This window comes from Furipterus horrens, unplaced genomic scaffold (genome assembly GCF_987537825.1).
Source record: "Furipterus horrens unplaced genomic scaffold, mFurHor1.1.pri manual_scaffold_1, whole genome shotgun sequence".
NCBI classification, from domain to species: domain Eukaryota; kingdom Metazoa; phylum Chordata; class Mammalia; order Chiroptera; family Furipteridae; genus Furipterus; species Furipterus horrens.
The window spans coordinates 172,126,124-172,139,269 of record NW_028327171.1 but is presented as its reverse complement, the minus strand read 5'-3'; the positions used below and the strand labels follow the sequence as shown (position 1 = coordinate 172,139,269).

Sequence of the window (13,146 nt, the reverse complement as noted above, 5' to 3'; positions counted from 1 at the left end):
TACAGAGGGGACAAAATAGATCTTATGTGACCCATCCTTACCATGAGTCTGAGACCTGGATAAGATTTGTGACTCTCTCTCCTACCTTGAGGAGTCTTGAGTGGCTTCTCCGAGAAAAGCAGAGAGGATGGATTTCCTTTCGCCTTCAGGCTTTTAACTTGCCTCTAAAATAGGGCTGGTGGGATTGTTGAGTACAATGAACATAGCTCTTTTTCTCAAGGATCTAACTGCTCAGACTGCAGAAGTTGGTTCCTTCTACAACCTTAACGGACCTTGCAGGTGGGACCTGTTTCCTGGGTGTGCTCTGTGGCATCGTATATTCAACTCAGGAACTTAGAGAACAGGCTGCAAGTGCGAGATTCTAGGTCAGAAATGTATGCATTTACTGTTCTCTTTGTAGTGGGCACAGTTCCATTCCTAAGTAGTAAACATTGCTTTTGGCCTTATGATTTTGTCTTTTTAAATATTAAAAATTACAGCTGAGTGTCACATGCAAAAAATAGGTCTGCACAAAAGGGACTGAAAAGATCCCAGCACTTCGCAAGAGCAGTTATACTTAAGATATCTGAGATAGGGAAATATTATGACATAAAAACGCTGGAAGCTAGAAGATTCTACCACAATCATAAAAAACTCATTCTAGATTTTAACAACCCTATTAAAGAAGCCCTTACTTTAATTTATTAGAAAATTCTCCTGTTGTACATAATTTCTTTTTCTTTTGTCCTAAGGGAGATGAATAAAAATTGGACACCATTCTCCATGTGATATTTCATTATAATCCTGGAGGCATTTGTTAGTTTTCTATTCAAGTTTCCATTTTCAGCAACAATAGGCCCAACATTTCTACCTTCTTACTAGTCCTCTTTCCTCCTTACCTGGCATTCTGTGCAGCTTTGCTTGTGAGTATGGTGAATTCCTGAAGACCTCAGATTAAAAGTTAATGAGCAGAGTCCCTCATTCTTACCTAAATAGTCTCTCCTTTCCAGTCCAACTCCTTTTCCTAAAATTAAAAAAATATGTGTACATAGGTATAATATACCTATAAGAATATATTAATTTATATACCTCAAACTACTTTGGGGGCAATGCCACCATGTGGATGGCCCATAGTCTACTAAACTTCAAAAGGTCCACAACCAAACTTATGTTCCCCAGTCAGAATCTGTCCCTCCGTGTGTTCCTCACTCAGTGCTCACTCCACCACTCATCCAGGTACCTGTACCAGATAAATGGAGTTATTATTTACTTCTCTAACTTTAACAATTTTTCATCAAATTAATCTGCAAGTCCTATTGATTCCACCTCCTAAAGATCTTTTAAGTCACCCCATTTCCCATCACCCCTACCACCACTAATCATCATCCCAGTCCAGAGATGGTTTATCTCTCACTTGGATCTCTTGCTTTCAGTCTATCCTTTACACATAAGCCAGAGTGCTTTTTCTAAAACGAAGACTCAGTCATATTTCTCTCATCCACCTTCTTAAAACCCTCTAGTGACTTCCCTTCTTCTATGATAAATTTGTAATTCTAAACCTGGTCACAGGCACCCCTTCATCAGCCTCCAGCTGGTCTTTCCTGTCACATCTCTGACTTTCCTTGAAAGCCATTTCTTCTTCTTTAATTCCTAAAAATTGCCAGCTTTCTATTGCCAGTTTTGACTACTGTTTCCTCTTCCTGGGACACAGATCCTTTGGGTGTCAGGTTAAACATTTCACTTTCTTTGGGAGATTTTTTTCCTGACCTTAGGCTTTTTGTGGTCCCCAGCTGTGTTCCACACACAATGCCTTGTTTTCTCCACTATTACAGTACCTCATTTGTGGTCGTTGCTTGGCTTGCAAACCTATTTTTTGCTGTCTTTTGTTTTTGAACTTTTATGACCTCTATAACAATTATTTTTAAATTGGAAAATGGATCTACAAATTAATACACATTAGGAAAGTATGCTATTGTATCATCTTTCCTGACCTTCCCTTAGATGGATTATATCAAGTTTGGAGTTAATTTGTGAGAATTAGCCCATAAGAAGTGTAATGGAGACACGGACAAACCATGTTTTAAGATGCATTATTTTTAAGACTTAATGAAATAAATCTTTTCAGATTCTAAATAAAAATATTAACACTTACCACATATATCAACCTAATTATAATTTTTCCTCAGGTTACAAGTTTATCAGCTTGGTGTAGAGAATTGGAGAGATGGTGGGAAGGGTTTATAACATGCCCCCTGGGTCATGCTGAACTGTTCTATTGTTCTTACATGGCTTTGGATAGTTTGGCAATGAATACTCCACAGTCTTGGTGGTTGGTCTACTCAGAGTTGGACTTTGGTGGATTAGGCCCTTCTCCAGGGATGAAGGTTATCACAAAGGTCGGAGCAGACAGGCCATGCCTCCTCCAGAGTGGATTTTCAAGTCCAGTCTAACATGGTCCACACCACTGGTATGCAACCACCAGAATTCATGCCACTCTTCTTGTTCCTTTCCTTTTAAAGCTTTCTATCAATGAATTTTATTGATCTCACTCATGACTAAGCTCTTTATCATTTAGGAAATTGTTCTCATATGAGGAGCACCTATGAGCATTTAAAAAATACCAGTGCTCAATATTGATTGATTCAATTTGTCGTGTGGTAGAGCCCAGCCATTGGTATTTCGAAAACCTTCTCAGCTAACTCTCACATATAGCCAAGGTGGAGAACCACTGATTTAGGTCAGAGGATGTACCTCACCTTGCCGAATAAATTGGTTTATCAACCTTCTTGACTTTATTTGTAGACTTTCATCTTTGTCTCAATTTCCCCATTCCAGGAAATGGCACTTCCATCTATACAGTTCCTCAAAATGTGAGATTCATTCTTCTTTCTCTAGTCCTCCCTCCCCAAATGATCATCTATCAGATAATACTGTAGACTGAACTTCCAGTATACCCAGCTACCTCTGCTGCCTTTCTCTTTACCCAGACCATCCTCTCGCCTTGCCTGGACCACTGAAATGTCCTCACTGGGTTCCCCTGTGCCACTCCTGTGTTATCTTCCACAAAGTTCTTAATTTAAAAAAAAATGATCTTTAAATTTTTTATTAAAATATATTTCAAAGATTTTGATAAGAATAAGACATTGAGGTTCATAAAATCTTAAGATTGTAATATATTTGCTTCATGTTTTTTTTTTTTTTAAAGAAGGAAACTGTTATTAAAGTTCAAGCCTCTTCCCTATCTCTCCCTGATGATGTTTCTTATCTTCATGATCCATCTACCAAAATGCCTGTATATATGAAGCAGTATACAAGACAGACAAAATCTCTGCTATCTTTAACCTTATATGCTAGTTGGGAGAGAACAAGTAAACTAAAAGATAATTTCAGATAATGCTAAGTGTTGGATAATGAATCCTGTGATCCTTCTGCTTTAAGATCTTTAATGATTTTTTATTGCATTTAGGATTAATATAACTCCTTTCCAGGCCTGTAAGACTTGGCACTTCCCCCATTCTCCCTTTGACTCCCTATGCCCTCACCACATTGACCTTTGAGTTTTTGAAACTTGCTTCTTCCTGCTTCTGGGCCTTCACATGCATTGTTCCAGCTTCCTGGAAAGTTTTTTTCCACCATACTTTGGTTAATTCTTACTCATGATTCAAGTTCACATGCATTGTTCCAGCTTTCTGGAAAGTCCTTTTTACCCTTCTTTGGCCAATTCTTGCTCATGATTCAAATCACAGCTTATTTGTCTTGTTTTCTGAGAGACCTTTCTTGATCCTTATAAAAATAAGTCCCTCCAATTAAGTCTCTCTCATGGCACCTTGATCTTTTCCTCAGTATCACCACAATTTATGATTATACGTTTCTATGTCATGTGCCTCACCTACTAGATTGTAAGTTCCATGAAGGCAGGAATGATTCCTCTTTTGCTTTCTGTATCTTAGTGCACAGCCTGACACATAATGATTCCTCAGTGAGTTTTTTTAAAAAGTTAATTGTACCAATTGTTGTTTTTCTGAAAGTTTGGTTGTAGGCTCATTTTGAGCAGGAAATTTGGTTTTGTTTGGGTTTATGATTTCCCTCTTTCCTTCAGGAATCTTCCCTCGCTAGTTAAGGGTGTAGGGTGGCCTGCATGGATCCTCAGAAAAGACCAGGCCTTATATGGAGGTTAAGGGCTCCTGACCTTGTGATATTGGGGATACCACAGACCTCATCAGAAGATGAGCAGTGTCTTGTCTTGAGGCTTGTCCACAGTTAGCCTCCTTAGGTCCTTAGTCAGATAAAATTCATAGCTCTAGATGGTGGTAGACAGCTGTGCTCCATTCTTGTTTTGTAAGCATCTTTTAACAAGAGTATCTAGGCATTGGGAGAAGCCTCACTTTAGCCCCTAATTTGAAGCAGTGAGCCTAGATCTAGTTTATCACATTCATTGGAACATTTTTAGGAGCTCTTACCCTTTCAGAAGCCAGTCTTTTCTCAGTCTTTCAGTCTCACTCCCCACCCTCCCTTCTTTCCTTCCTGTCTTCCTTCCTTTCTTCCTTCACTTTCTCTCTCTTACCATTCGAAAGTAAGTTGAAGGTATTATAACAGTTTGCTTCAAAATACTCTAGCATATATGTCCTAAAAATAAGAATATTTTCTTACATAATTGCAATACCACTATCACAGTCAAGAAAGTTTATCTTAGCCCTGGTTGGTATGGCTCAGTGGGTTGAGCGCCGGCCTGCAAACCAAAGGGTTGCTGGTTCTATTCCCAGTCAGGGTACATGCCTGGGTTGTGGGCCAGGTCCCCAATTGGGAGTGCTCAAAAGGCAACCACACATTGATGTTTCTCTCCCTTTCTTTCCCTCTCCCTTCCCCTCTCTCTAAAAATAAATAAATAAAAATTTAAAAAATAAGTACATAAAAAAAGAAAGTTTATGTTGGCACATTGATATTACCTAACATAAAGCCCATGTTCAACTTTTTCTAATTATCCCCTCCAAAAATTGCATAACAATTTCCAATGAAGGATCACACATTTTATTTAAATTCCAAGTGCCTTTAAGTCTTCTTTAAATCAGCACAGCTTCCATGGCTTTATTTTATTTTTATTTTAAAACGTTTTTCATCTTTCACAATATCGACAATTTTGAGGAGTCCAGGTTAGGCTTCTGATTGACCAATAACCTGCATTTTCCTTAATATTTTCGGTGATGTGTGTCCTCCTATTGAATCTCATCAGGAGGCACATGATCTTATTTTGTCTCATTAACGGTGATGTTACTTGTTTAAGGTGGTGTCTATCAGATCTCTTAATGAGAAAGACATCTTTTCTCTTTGAATTTAATAAACAATCTTTGGGCTGTCACTTTGAGATTATGTGAATATCCCGTTTAACAACTCTTCATCCAATGGTGGCAGCCTGTGTTGATGGTCCTTGCTTGTATCCATTATTATATTGGTAGTACCAAAATAGGTATTATATAATTTTACCGTTCCTTCTACATTTTTTAGCTGAAATTCTATAAAGAAACATTTTGTCTCCTCCCTCCCAACCACACTTTTTGAAATTTATTATTTTAAAAGTATCAGGATAGGCTCATAGGTTCATTTTTTTACAGGATCATTTAACCAAAAGTAAACTACTGCTTTTCTGAATATTTTTCACAGTGCTTAATGTATATTTATTATGTATTTGAACATGACACTTCATAGCCAGTTGGCTATATGAAGTAACATATTTTAATATATAGCATAGTGTGGAGTTCCATTTAAAAACATTTGCTCCTTCCCTAATTTTGATATGTTGTTGTAGTAAGGGTTAAAGTTTCTCTCTTGGCTAACAACTATGGTGGTGATTTGTTTTCATTTATATTTCTTTGATGAATTCAACATGAAATCAAATCTGTTATTGTTATTAAAAATTTGTGGGGTAAAGTTACCCTTAAGAAATTACAATAAACAGAGATACAGGGGTTATTAGCAAAGTAAGTTTACAGTTGTTTGTATAGAAAAAGACATGCAGGTTATGATTATTATAGGTGCTTTATTAACTCTGTGTTGTGTGTATTCACAAGTGTAAACCCACTTTTGCCTACTTCTCTCCCTTTCTGCAGTTGATACTTTCTCTGTCTTATTTTTAGGATCGAAGATTCAATGATGAAATCGACAAGTTAACTGGATACAAGACAAAATCACTGTTGTGCATGCCTATCCGAAGCAGTGATGGTGAGATTATTGGTGTGGCTCAAGCGATAAATAAGACTCCAGAAGGTGCTCCATTTACTGAAGATGATGAAAAAGTAAGATTTCATGCCTTTTGTGACTTACACTCTTCTGATCATTGACTGCTATTCTCCCTGACAAGGACAGGAATTTATGTGAATAGCTGTTGGATTAGCCTATTCATGAATCAAAGAGCTTTTTCTCATATTATACAAAATGTAATGGGAGGTTGTTTTTTTTTTTAATGTTTTAGAGAATGTGGTATAAATGAAAATAATGACTTAATCTTTTTCTTAGCTTGCTTTTCATTACAAGCTTCAGTAGCATTCTTATTGTTCCTGTTGTTTATCTTTCGTATAAATAAGCTTTTTAAACAAGGATCAAACCACTACCACACATGGCCCCAGAGAAAATAGGAAAGACAGAAAGATTACTGTGTTTCAGAAACTCAGCACTTTCTCTTGTATTTTTATAATTACTGCAAAGATTTGTTTTGTATAAAAATCTCAAAAAAATGAAATGTTACTTCGTTGTTATTCCAAATTAGTAATGAAAAGAATATTATTTTTTATCCCTGAAGAGCAGTTGACCTTGGTAGAAGTGATGTACTTTTTGCTCAGAAATTTTAAGGTCTTTTTCACCAGTAATTTATTCACTATCTCATATTAAAAGAGAAGCTTTTCAAGGAACTGGCTTTGTAGCTCTGAACTTCATATTCAATAGAATCTGGTGGAATATTAATACAATTTGTTTAAGTGTAATGACTGCCATATTCTATTTGATTAAAAAAGATACTTTATTGAGGCCATTTCTATAGTTGAATTCGAATGACCCAAATCCCGGAAAAGGTTTATAAACACTTAAAGCATGATAGGACCTCAGATAATTTCTTAACAATTCAATAAACATCAACAATGTACAAGGCATGTGTGTTGATATAATAGGAAGCACAAATAGAAATCTCAAATGTGGTAGGCCATCCTGGAGCTGCACAAGGCAGAGGGCTAGATCAACAATAAGATGTTCTAGAACATGCTATGGGTGTCTAAGAAAGTTTCAATTGAAAAATCGGAAGAGGCTTTTTGGAAGAGATAGTATTTGATCTGAATGCTGAAGAAAACATAGGCCTTCATAAGATAAAGGCAAGTGAGAGGTGAGGACGTTAGAAATTTACAAAATGTAGGTCACTATGCAAATGTTTCAAATGTACAGATAAAACAAAAATTTAATTTTGTGCATTTGTATCAAAGATGACAGATTCCTATAATAATGTGCCTCTTAGAAGGATTTAGATAGAAAGACGTGAGTTGTGTGTCTTTCTAAACACAACAACTACATGCCCATGTATCTCCCAAATATTTAGTTTATACACTGAAGGAGTCCTGCCTTCACTCTGCCTTTTTTATTTAATAAGATCCCATTATATATTTAATTCTAATTTCTGATTTCACTTTTGTTAGATTTGTTTTCTGGAGCTAGGGCCACAAGAGCTCTGAATGGTTTGCACAGGGCTTTGTACCTGTCTTGAACAGCATTGGTGTTTAGCTTTTCTAAGAGCAAGAACCGGTACCAAGTTCATGCTTGGTTAAGGATAAGCAACCTGCTTTGGGTGAGCTACTTACTCTCTGACTCTCAGTTTCCTCATCTGTTAGTTATACTATCCACCATTTTACAGCATGAGAATTAAGTAAGGTTATAAGTGATAATACTTCAAAAAATATAAGAAACTAGGTAAGTGTAAAACATAAATTTTTATTTTTAAACTTCATTTTTCCAAAGAGTTAAAATGTTCTCCTAGTTTTGTTATTTATCCCCAGGCAAATTATTTCTTAGATTCAATCTCATTTGAGTATTTTCTTCCTCCACATGTTATATGGTATATTTTTCTCCTCTGCAATTATCCCATATTCCCACAGTAGCATTTTCTTCTTCAACCTTTCCAATTACCCTCCTGATTTAAAAACTTTAGTCCCCCTTCTTAGAGGAAGGCTTACCAGTTAGGGCAAGTAGATTATGTTCATGCAGGTGACACTGGATGGAGAGTATTTTATCTCATTCTATATCTGGTTATCGTTCCTTCCTGCAAGGATTCTGTATGTTATAAACCAAATAGGAGTGGTGAGAAAGAAAAGCACAAAATCTAGAATGATTAATGGGAAAGAACAGGATCTAGATATTTCTTTCAAATAAGAGAAGACATTGTGGCATAATGGCTGCAAATAGGCCACAGAATGTGTCTACCTGGGTTGAAATTCCATCTCTGCTATAGACTGTGTAAACTTGAGCAAGTTATTTAGCTTCTCTGTGCTCTAATTGCCTCCTCTTAGAAAAGATACTATAGTAATAATACTTATCTCATGAGGCTATAGGGGGATTAAATGAGTACAGGGAAAGGACTTGGAAGAGAGCCTCACATGTAGTAAAGCCTCATAAAAATTAGCTTTTACTGACAGCACAGGTGAGATGCAGCCAGGTCTCAGTTTTTAAAAAATTACCTTTATATGACTTAAGCATAATCTATATGCCATTTCCACTGTTAGAATTTCAACAATGAAGTGAGGGATACACTTCTTTATAAATTTACAACTCTCATGTATGATTGTTTACGCACATACTTTTACTTGATAGTACAAGATTATGCTTCCACCAATTTGTATTCTATTTTTAATGTAAAGTTATTTCTTACATATATATCTACCTGTGATAGTCTGCCATTTTTAAGGATTATGAAGTTCTCTCCTTTTTCTTTTTCTGCATAGCCTAGTTTGCTTAGTCACTGTCCTATTACTGGAAATTTGGGTTGTTTCCAGTTTTTCACTAATACAAATAGCCCCTGAATGAACATCTGCAACAAATTACCTTTTTCTTTTGTGTTATTTACTTGGGGTATATTCCAAAGACTGAAATTACTGAGTCAAGAGACAAGAAAAGTTTCATAGCTCTCATTGCAAGTTACTGAATAGCTTTCAGAAATATTGAACCCATTTCCAGTGGTAACAGCATGCATATACCTCTTTTTGCAGGGTGCTGCCAACTTTTTTCAATTCACATTTTAAAGCTCAAATTATTTTCCCTTATTCGGCCAGGCAGACTTCAGACAACATCCTCCCACATTCACTAGTATAAATTCCAGCAATAGAATTTTCAGTGTTAGCTACAAGTGAGACAAGAAAGGGAAATGGAGGCTCCTTGCTTAGAGTTAGGTAAGGGGCTCCAGATAAGATATCCTTCAAGGCAGGTTCGAGCAAGTTGCTCAATCCCCTCTTTACCTCAGAACTTCCATAATAGGGTTGTTGCGAGGAGTAAAGTTGATAATAAATGTGAAGTGCTTGGGGTAGCACTAATTATCAGTAAATGAGCTTCATGAATCTCACCATCTATTTCAAACGTTCGTTTTAATGACATTAAAATCACTATGCTCTTTGAAATTCTTTCCTAATTAGCAATAATTTAATCAGTAATGGTTAGAGTTTCGTGTGAAATATCTTCTACTATATGTACATGTTAATAATTTAAGTTACATACTGACAACTTATGAGTTTGGTGATTCGTGTTGGAAGTACACACAAAGGCAGATTATAGAGAAGAGATGATTGGAATTTTGTGGTTCACTTCATGGGCATCCAGCAAATGTTTCTGTTTTTCAGTGATATGTATAACCTAGCTGATTTAGGTGGTATGACATCTCATTAATTTATCACTTCATTATTCTTGGGTGAGTAAGGAGAGGTTTTCTTTGGCAGAATCAAATAAGAAATGGGAGCAAACATTTGTTCTCAAGATGTATGGGCACTTCACATGAAACCTGGTATTTGGAAATGAGTACAGACTCTTATCCACCCTTACCAGGTGGCCTATACCTGGACCCCAAGGAGCCATTTCTTACTGCAGTGTTGCATGAAGAATGTGTGTATTGCAGTTACTTTCCAACAGCCGACATATTAGTAGTTGTGGCTTAAAGTTGCTCTTTGGCTGATGTCCATAGGGTTTCTTTAGCCTGTGGTCACCTCTCTCCAGCTCATTATTCAGTGTTCGGCTTGCCTGCTGCTCTCTTTTGTGCCAACATGTTCAGACACACTGCAGAGCTGGGATGCAGCCAACTGAGCTTGGCTGCCTCAGGAATGGCCACAGTCCAGGAACTTGTTATGGGTTGCGCTGCCTTCCTTGCCAACTGGTGTTGAGGATGGTGCATGGATGATGCTAATGAATCTCACAGAAGCTGGAGTTTTGTTATTTGCAACAGGCCTGAGACTCACAGGTAGAGAATAGGGAAGATTTTATAAGCTCTGGGCCTGACCTTTTTAAGCTGTTCCCAGCTGTGCAAAGGCTAATGTTTAGGATCCTGGTGAGATGTCAAAGCTGCAAAAAGTATTAAAGTTCACTTTAGTGAGGAGGAAGAATATTGAATGCATCTTACTGAGAGAAGTTACAGATTGGTGGTCCCAGAAGACTGAATGCAGCTCACAGATGTGTGACTTGCATGGAATCTGACTGACATAAGATTGATTTTCTTTTTGAAAGCCTTTAGACATGGCTGCAAGCTCTAGTTCTGCCATAATAACTAATACTCAACCAGTCAGTTTAATATAAAATCAACATAATGGGAGCATCTTATGAAGAGTTAGTGTCTACACAAAGGTATTTCTCAAAAAATCATTTAAAAACCTATATACATGGCTAGTGAGATTAACAACAACTCTGTAAGTCAAGTTTATGTAATTTTCTATTAATACTCCATTGTTTTTTAGATAGTCAAATGCTAAACAAGTAGTAAATTAACTAATTATAAAAAGTAGCCTTTGTGCTGTTATCTCATTTTTCCCCTTTTCTGCCTATATTCCAATTAATTTATATTTTATACCTGTTGCAATAAAATTATAATTAGTAATCAGTGTTTAACAAAATGTTTTTAGAAGTCTTGACAGATGGCTTATGATTAAAAGTTATACTTGATCAATAAGATTTCAGTCCCAGAAAAGTCTGGATCAAATCTGGTAATTTGTTCATTGCAACACTATACCTACATTTAAACTGTCTAGGAGAAATAAGATGGCGAAGAGTAAGTGGAAGCTACACTAACCTCCTCCTAGAACTAGTCTGGATTTACAATGTAATTTTGGAGAAATCATCTGGAATAACCAACCGAACACCAGCTGGAGAGAAGTCTTATAACCACAGAGAGACAGAAAAGGCCGCTACATCACAACGTGACCGGTAGGGAGTGCGGAGACACGGAAGGGCTGGCTGGGCTCACACGGGTGGCAGCTGAAGGGACTGAGAAACAGCTCAGCAGCCAGGGATTCCCCTTGAGAAGGGCAGGGTCTAAAACCCCAGCTGAGCTTCCCAGCCTACAGCAACAGAGTGGAAAGTAAAATAGTATCCAGCTGAGAAAAGCGAAAAGCCACAGGGTTTCTTGCTAGCCGGAGAGAAACAGCTGGAAAAAAAGAACTATTAAGCGGATCACATATGAAAATATTCTGCCCCTACTTACCCTGGGCACAAGCAGAGGGAAGACAGAGAGGACTGGAAATGCTTGGGGAGAGTTTGGTGTGGTGGCTTTGAGGGGAGAGCTGGGGAAGCGGCGGCCGGGTCCCAGTGCTGACCCATCCCCAGTGCTGCAGGCAGACCATTCCTGGCCAAGTGGCATCAGCCTGAGGGGAAGCAAAGGCCCTGCCTACAGGAATTAAGCTGCCACACCCACGGTCCTTAAACCTGACAGCTAATCACAGATTGAATAGATTAACAACTAAAGAAGCCAGACAAAGGCAGTAGATCCCTGGAAGTCTCCAACAGGCTTCCTAGGCCCAGACTGGTACAGGATCTGACGCCACCAGGGGCAGATCCAGGAAGTGCAGATCATTCTAAGAAGCACCAACAAACAATAGGAGTCACAAAAATGGGGAGAGAGAAACAACCCCCCATCGAAAGGAAAGGTAGAGTCCCCAGAAAGAGTGCTAAATGAAATAGAGGGGAGCCAACTATCAGACATGGAATTGAAAGCATGGATTATGGAGAAGCTCAATGAGCTCAGCGGAAACTACAAAGAACTCCAGAAAAATTACAGTGAACTCCAGAAGAACTATAAGGAACTTACTGAGAATTATACCAGCATCAAAAAGGACATGGAAGCTATCAATAAGAGCCAGGAGGAAATGAAGAATACGATCTCTGAATTGAAGAACACAGTAGAAGGAATTAAAAACAGGCTAGAGGAAGCAGAAGATCAGATCAGCGAGCTGGAGGACAATGTAGACAAAAACTCACAGACAGTGCAACAAAACGAAAAAAGATTGAACAAGACTGAAGAGGCTCTAAGACAGCTGCAGGACAACATGAAACGTAATAATATCCATATCATAGGAATTCCAGAAGGAGAAGAAGAAGAGCAAGGGATAGAAAGCCTCTTTGAAAAACTAATGACAGAAAACTTGCCTAACATGAGGAGAGAAAGAATCATGCAAGTCCAGGAAGCACAGAGGGTCCCAATGAAGATGAACCCCAACAGGCCCACTTCAAGACACATCATAATTAAAATGCCAACATTCAAAGACAAAGAGAGAATCCTAAAAGCAGCAAGAGAGAAACAACTAATAACATACAAGGGAGCTCCAATAAGGTTATCATCAGATTTCTCAGCAGAAACACTACAAGCCAGAAGGGAATGGCAAAAAATATTCCAAGCAATAAAAAACAAAGGCCTACAACCAAGAATACTCTACCCAGCAAGGCTCTCATTCAAAATGGAAGGTGAAATAAGGAGTTTCCAAGACAAAAGAAGGTTAAAAGAATACATCTCCACCAAACCAGCATTGCAAGAGATGCTAAAGGGTCTGCTTTAAGAAGATGAAGAAACAGAGACAGAGAGGAACACGAGTACAAAGGGGGAAAATGACAATGAATAAATACTGAAAGAAAGAAGGAACTTCTACCATTTGCAACAACATGATTGGAACT

General features: G+C 37.8%; 1 protein-coding gene across 1 annotated transcript in view; it reads left to right on the top strand.

The window, feature by feature from the left end:
* PDE11A (phosphodiesterase 11A) overlaps window positions 1-13,146 on the top strand; it is a 356,500-nt gene that overhangs the window by 39,652 nt on the left and 303,702 nt on the right. The window contains exon 2 of the mRNA XM_090268071.1: window positions 6,111-6,269. Within this exon, the coding sequence (XP_090124197.1) occupies window positions 6,111-6,269 (159 nt within the window). The remainder of the gene's footprint in view (window positions 1-6,110; window positions 6,270-13,146) is intronic.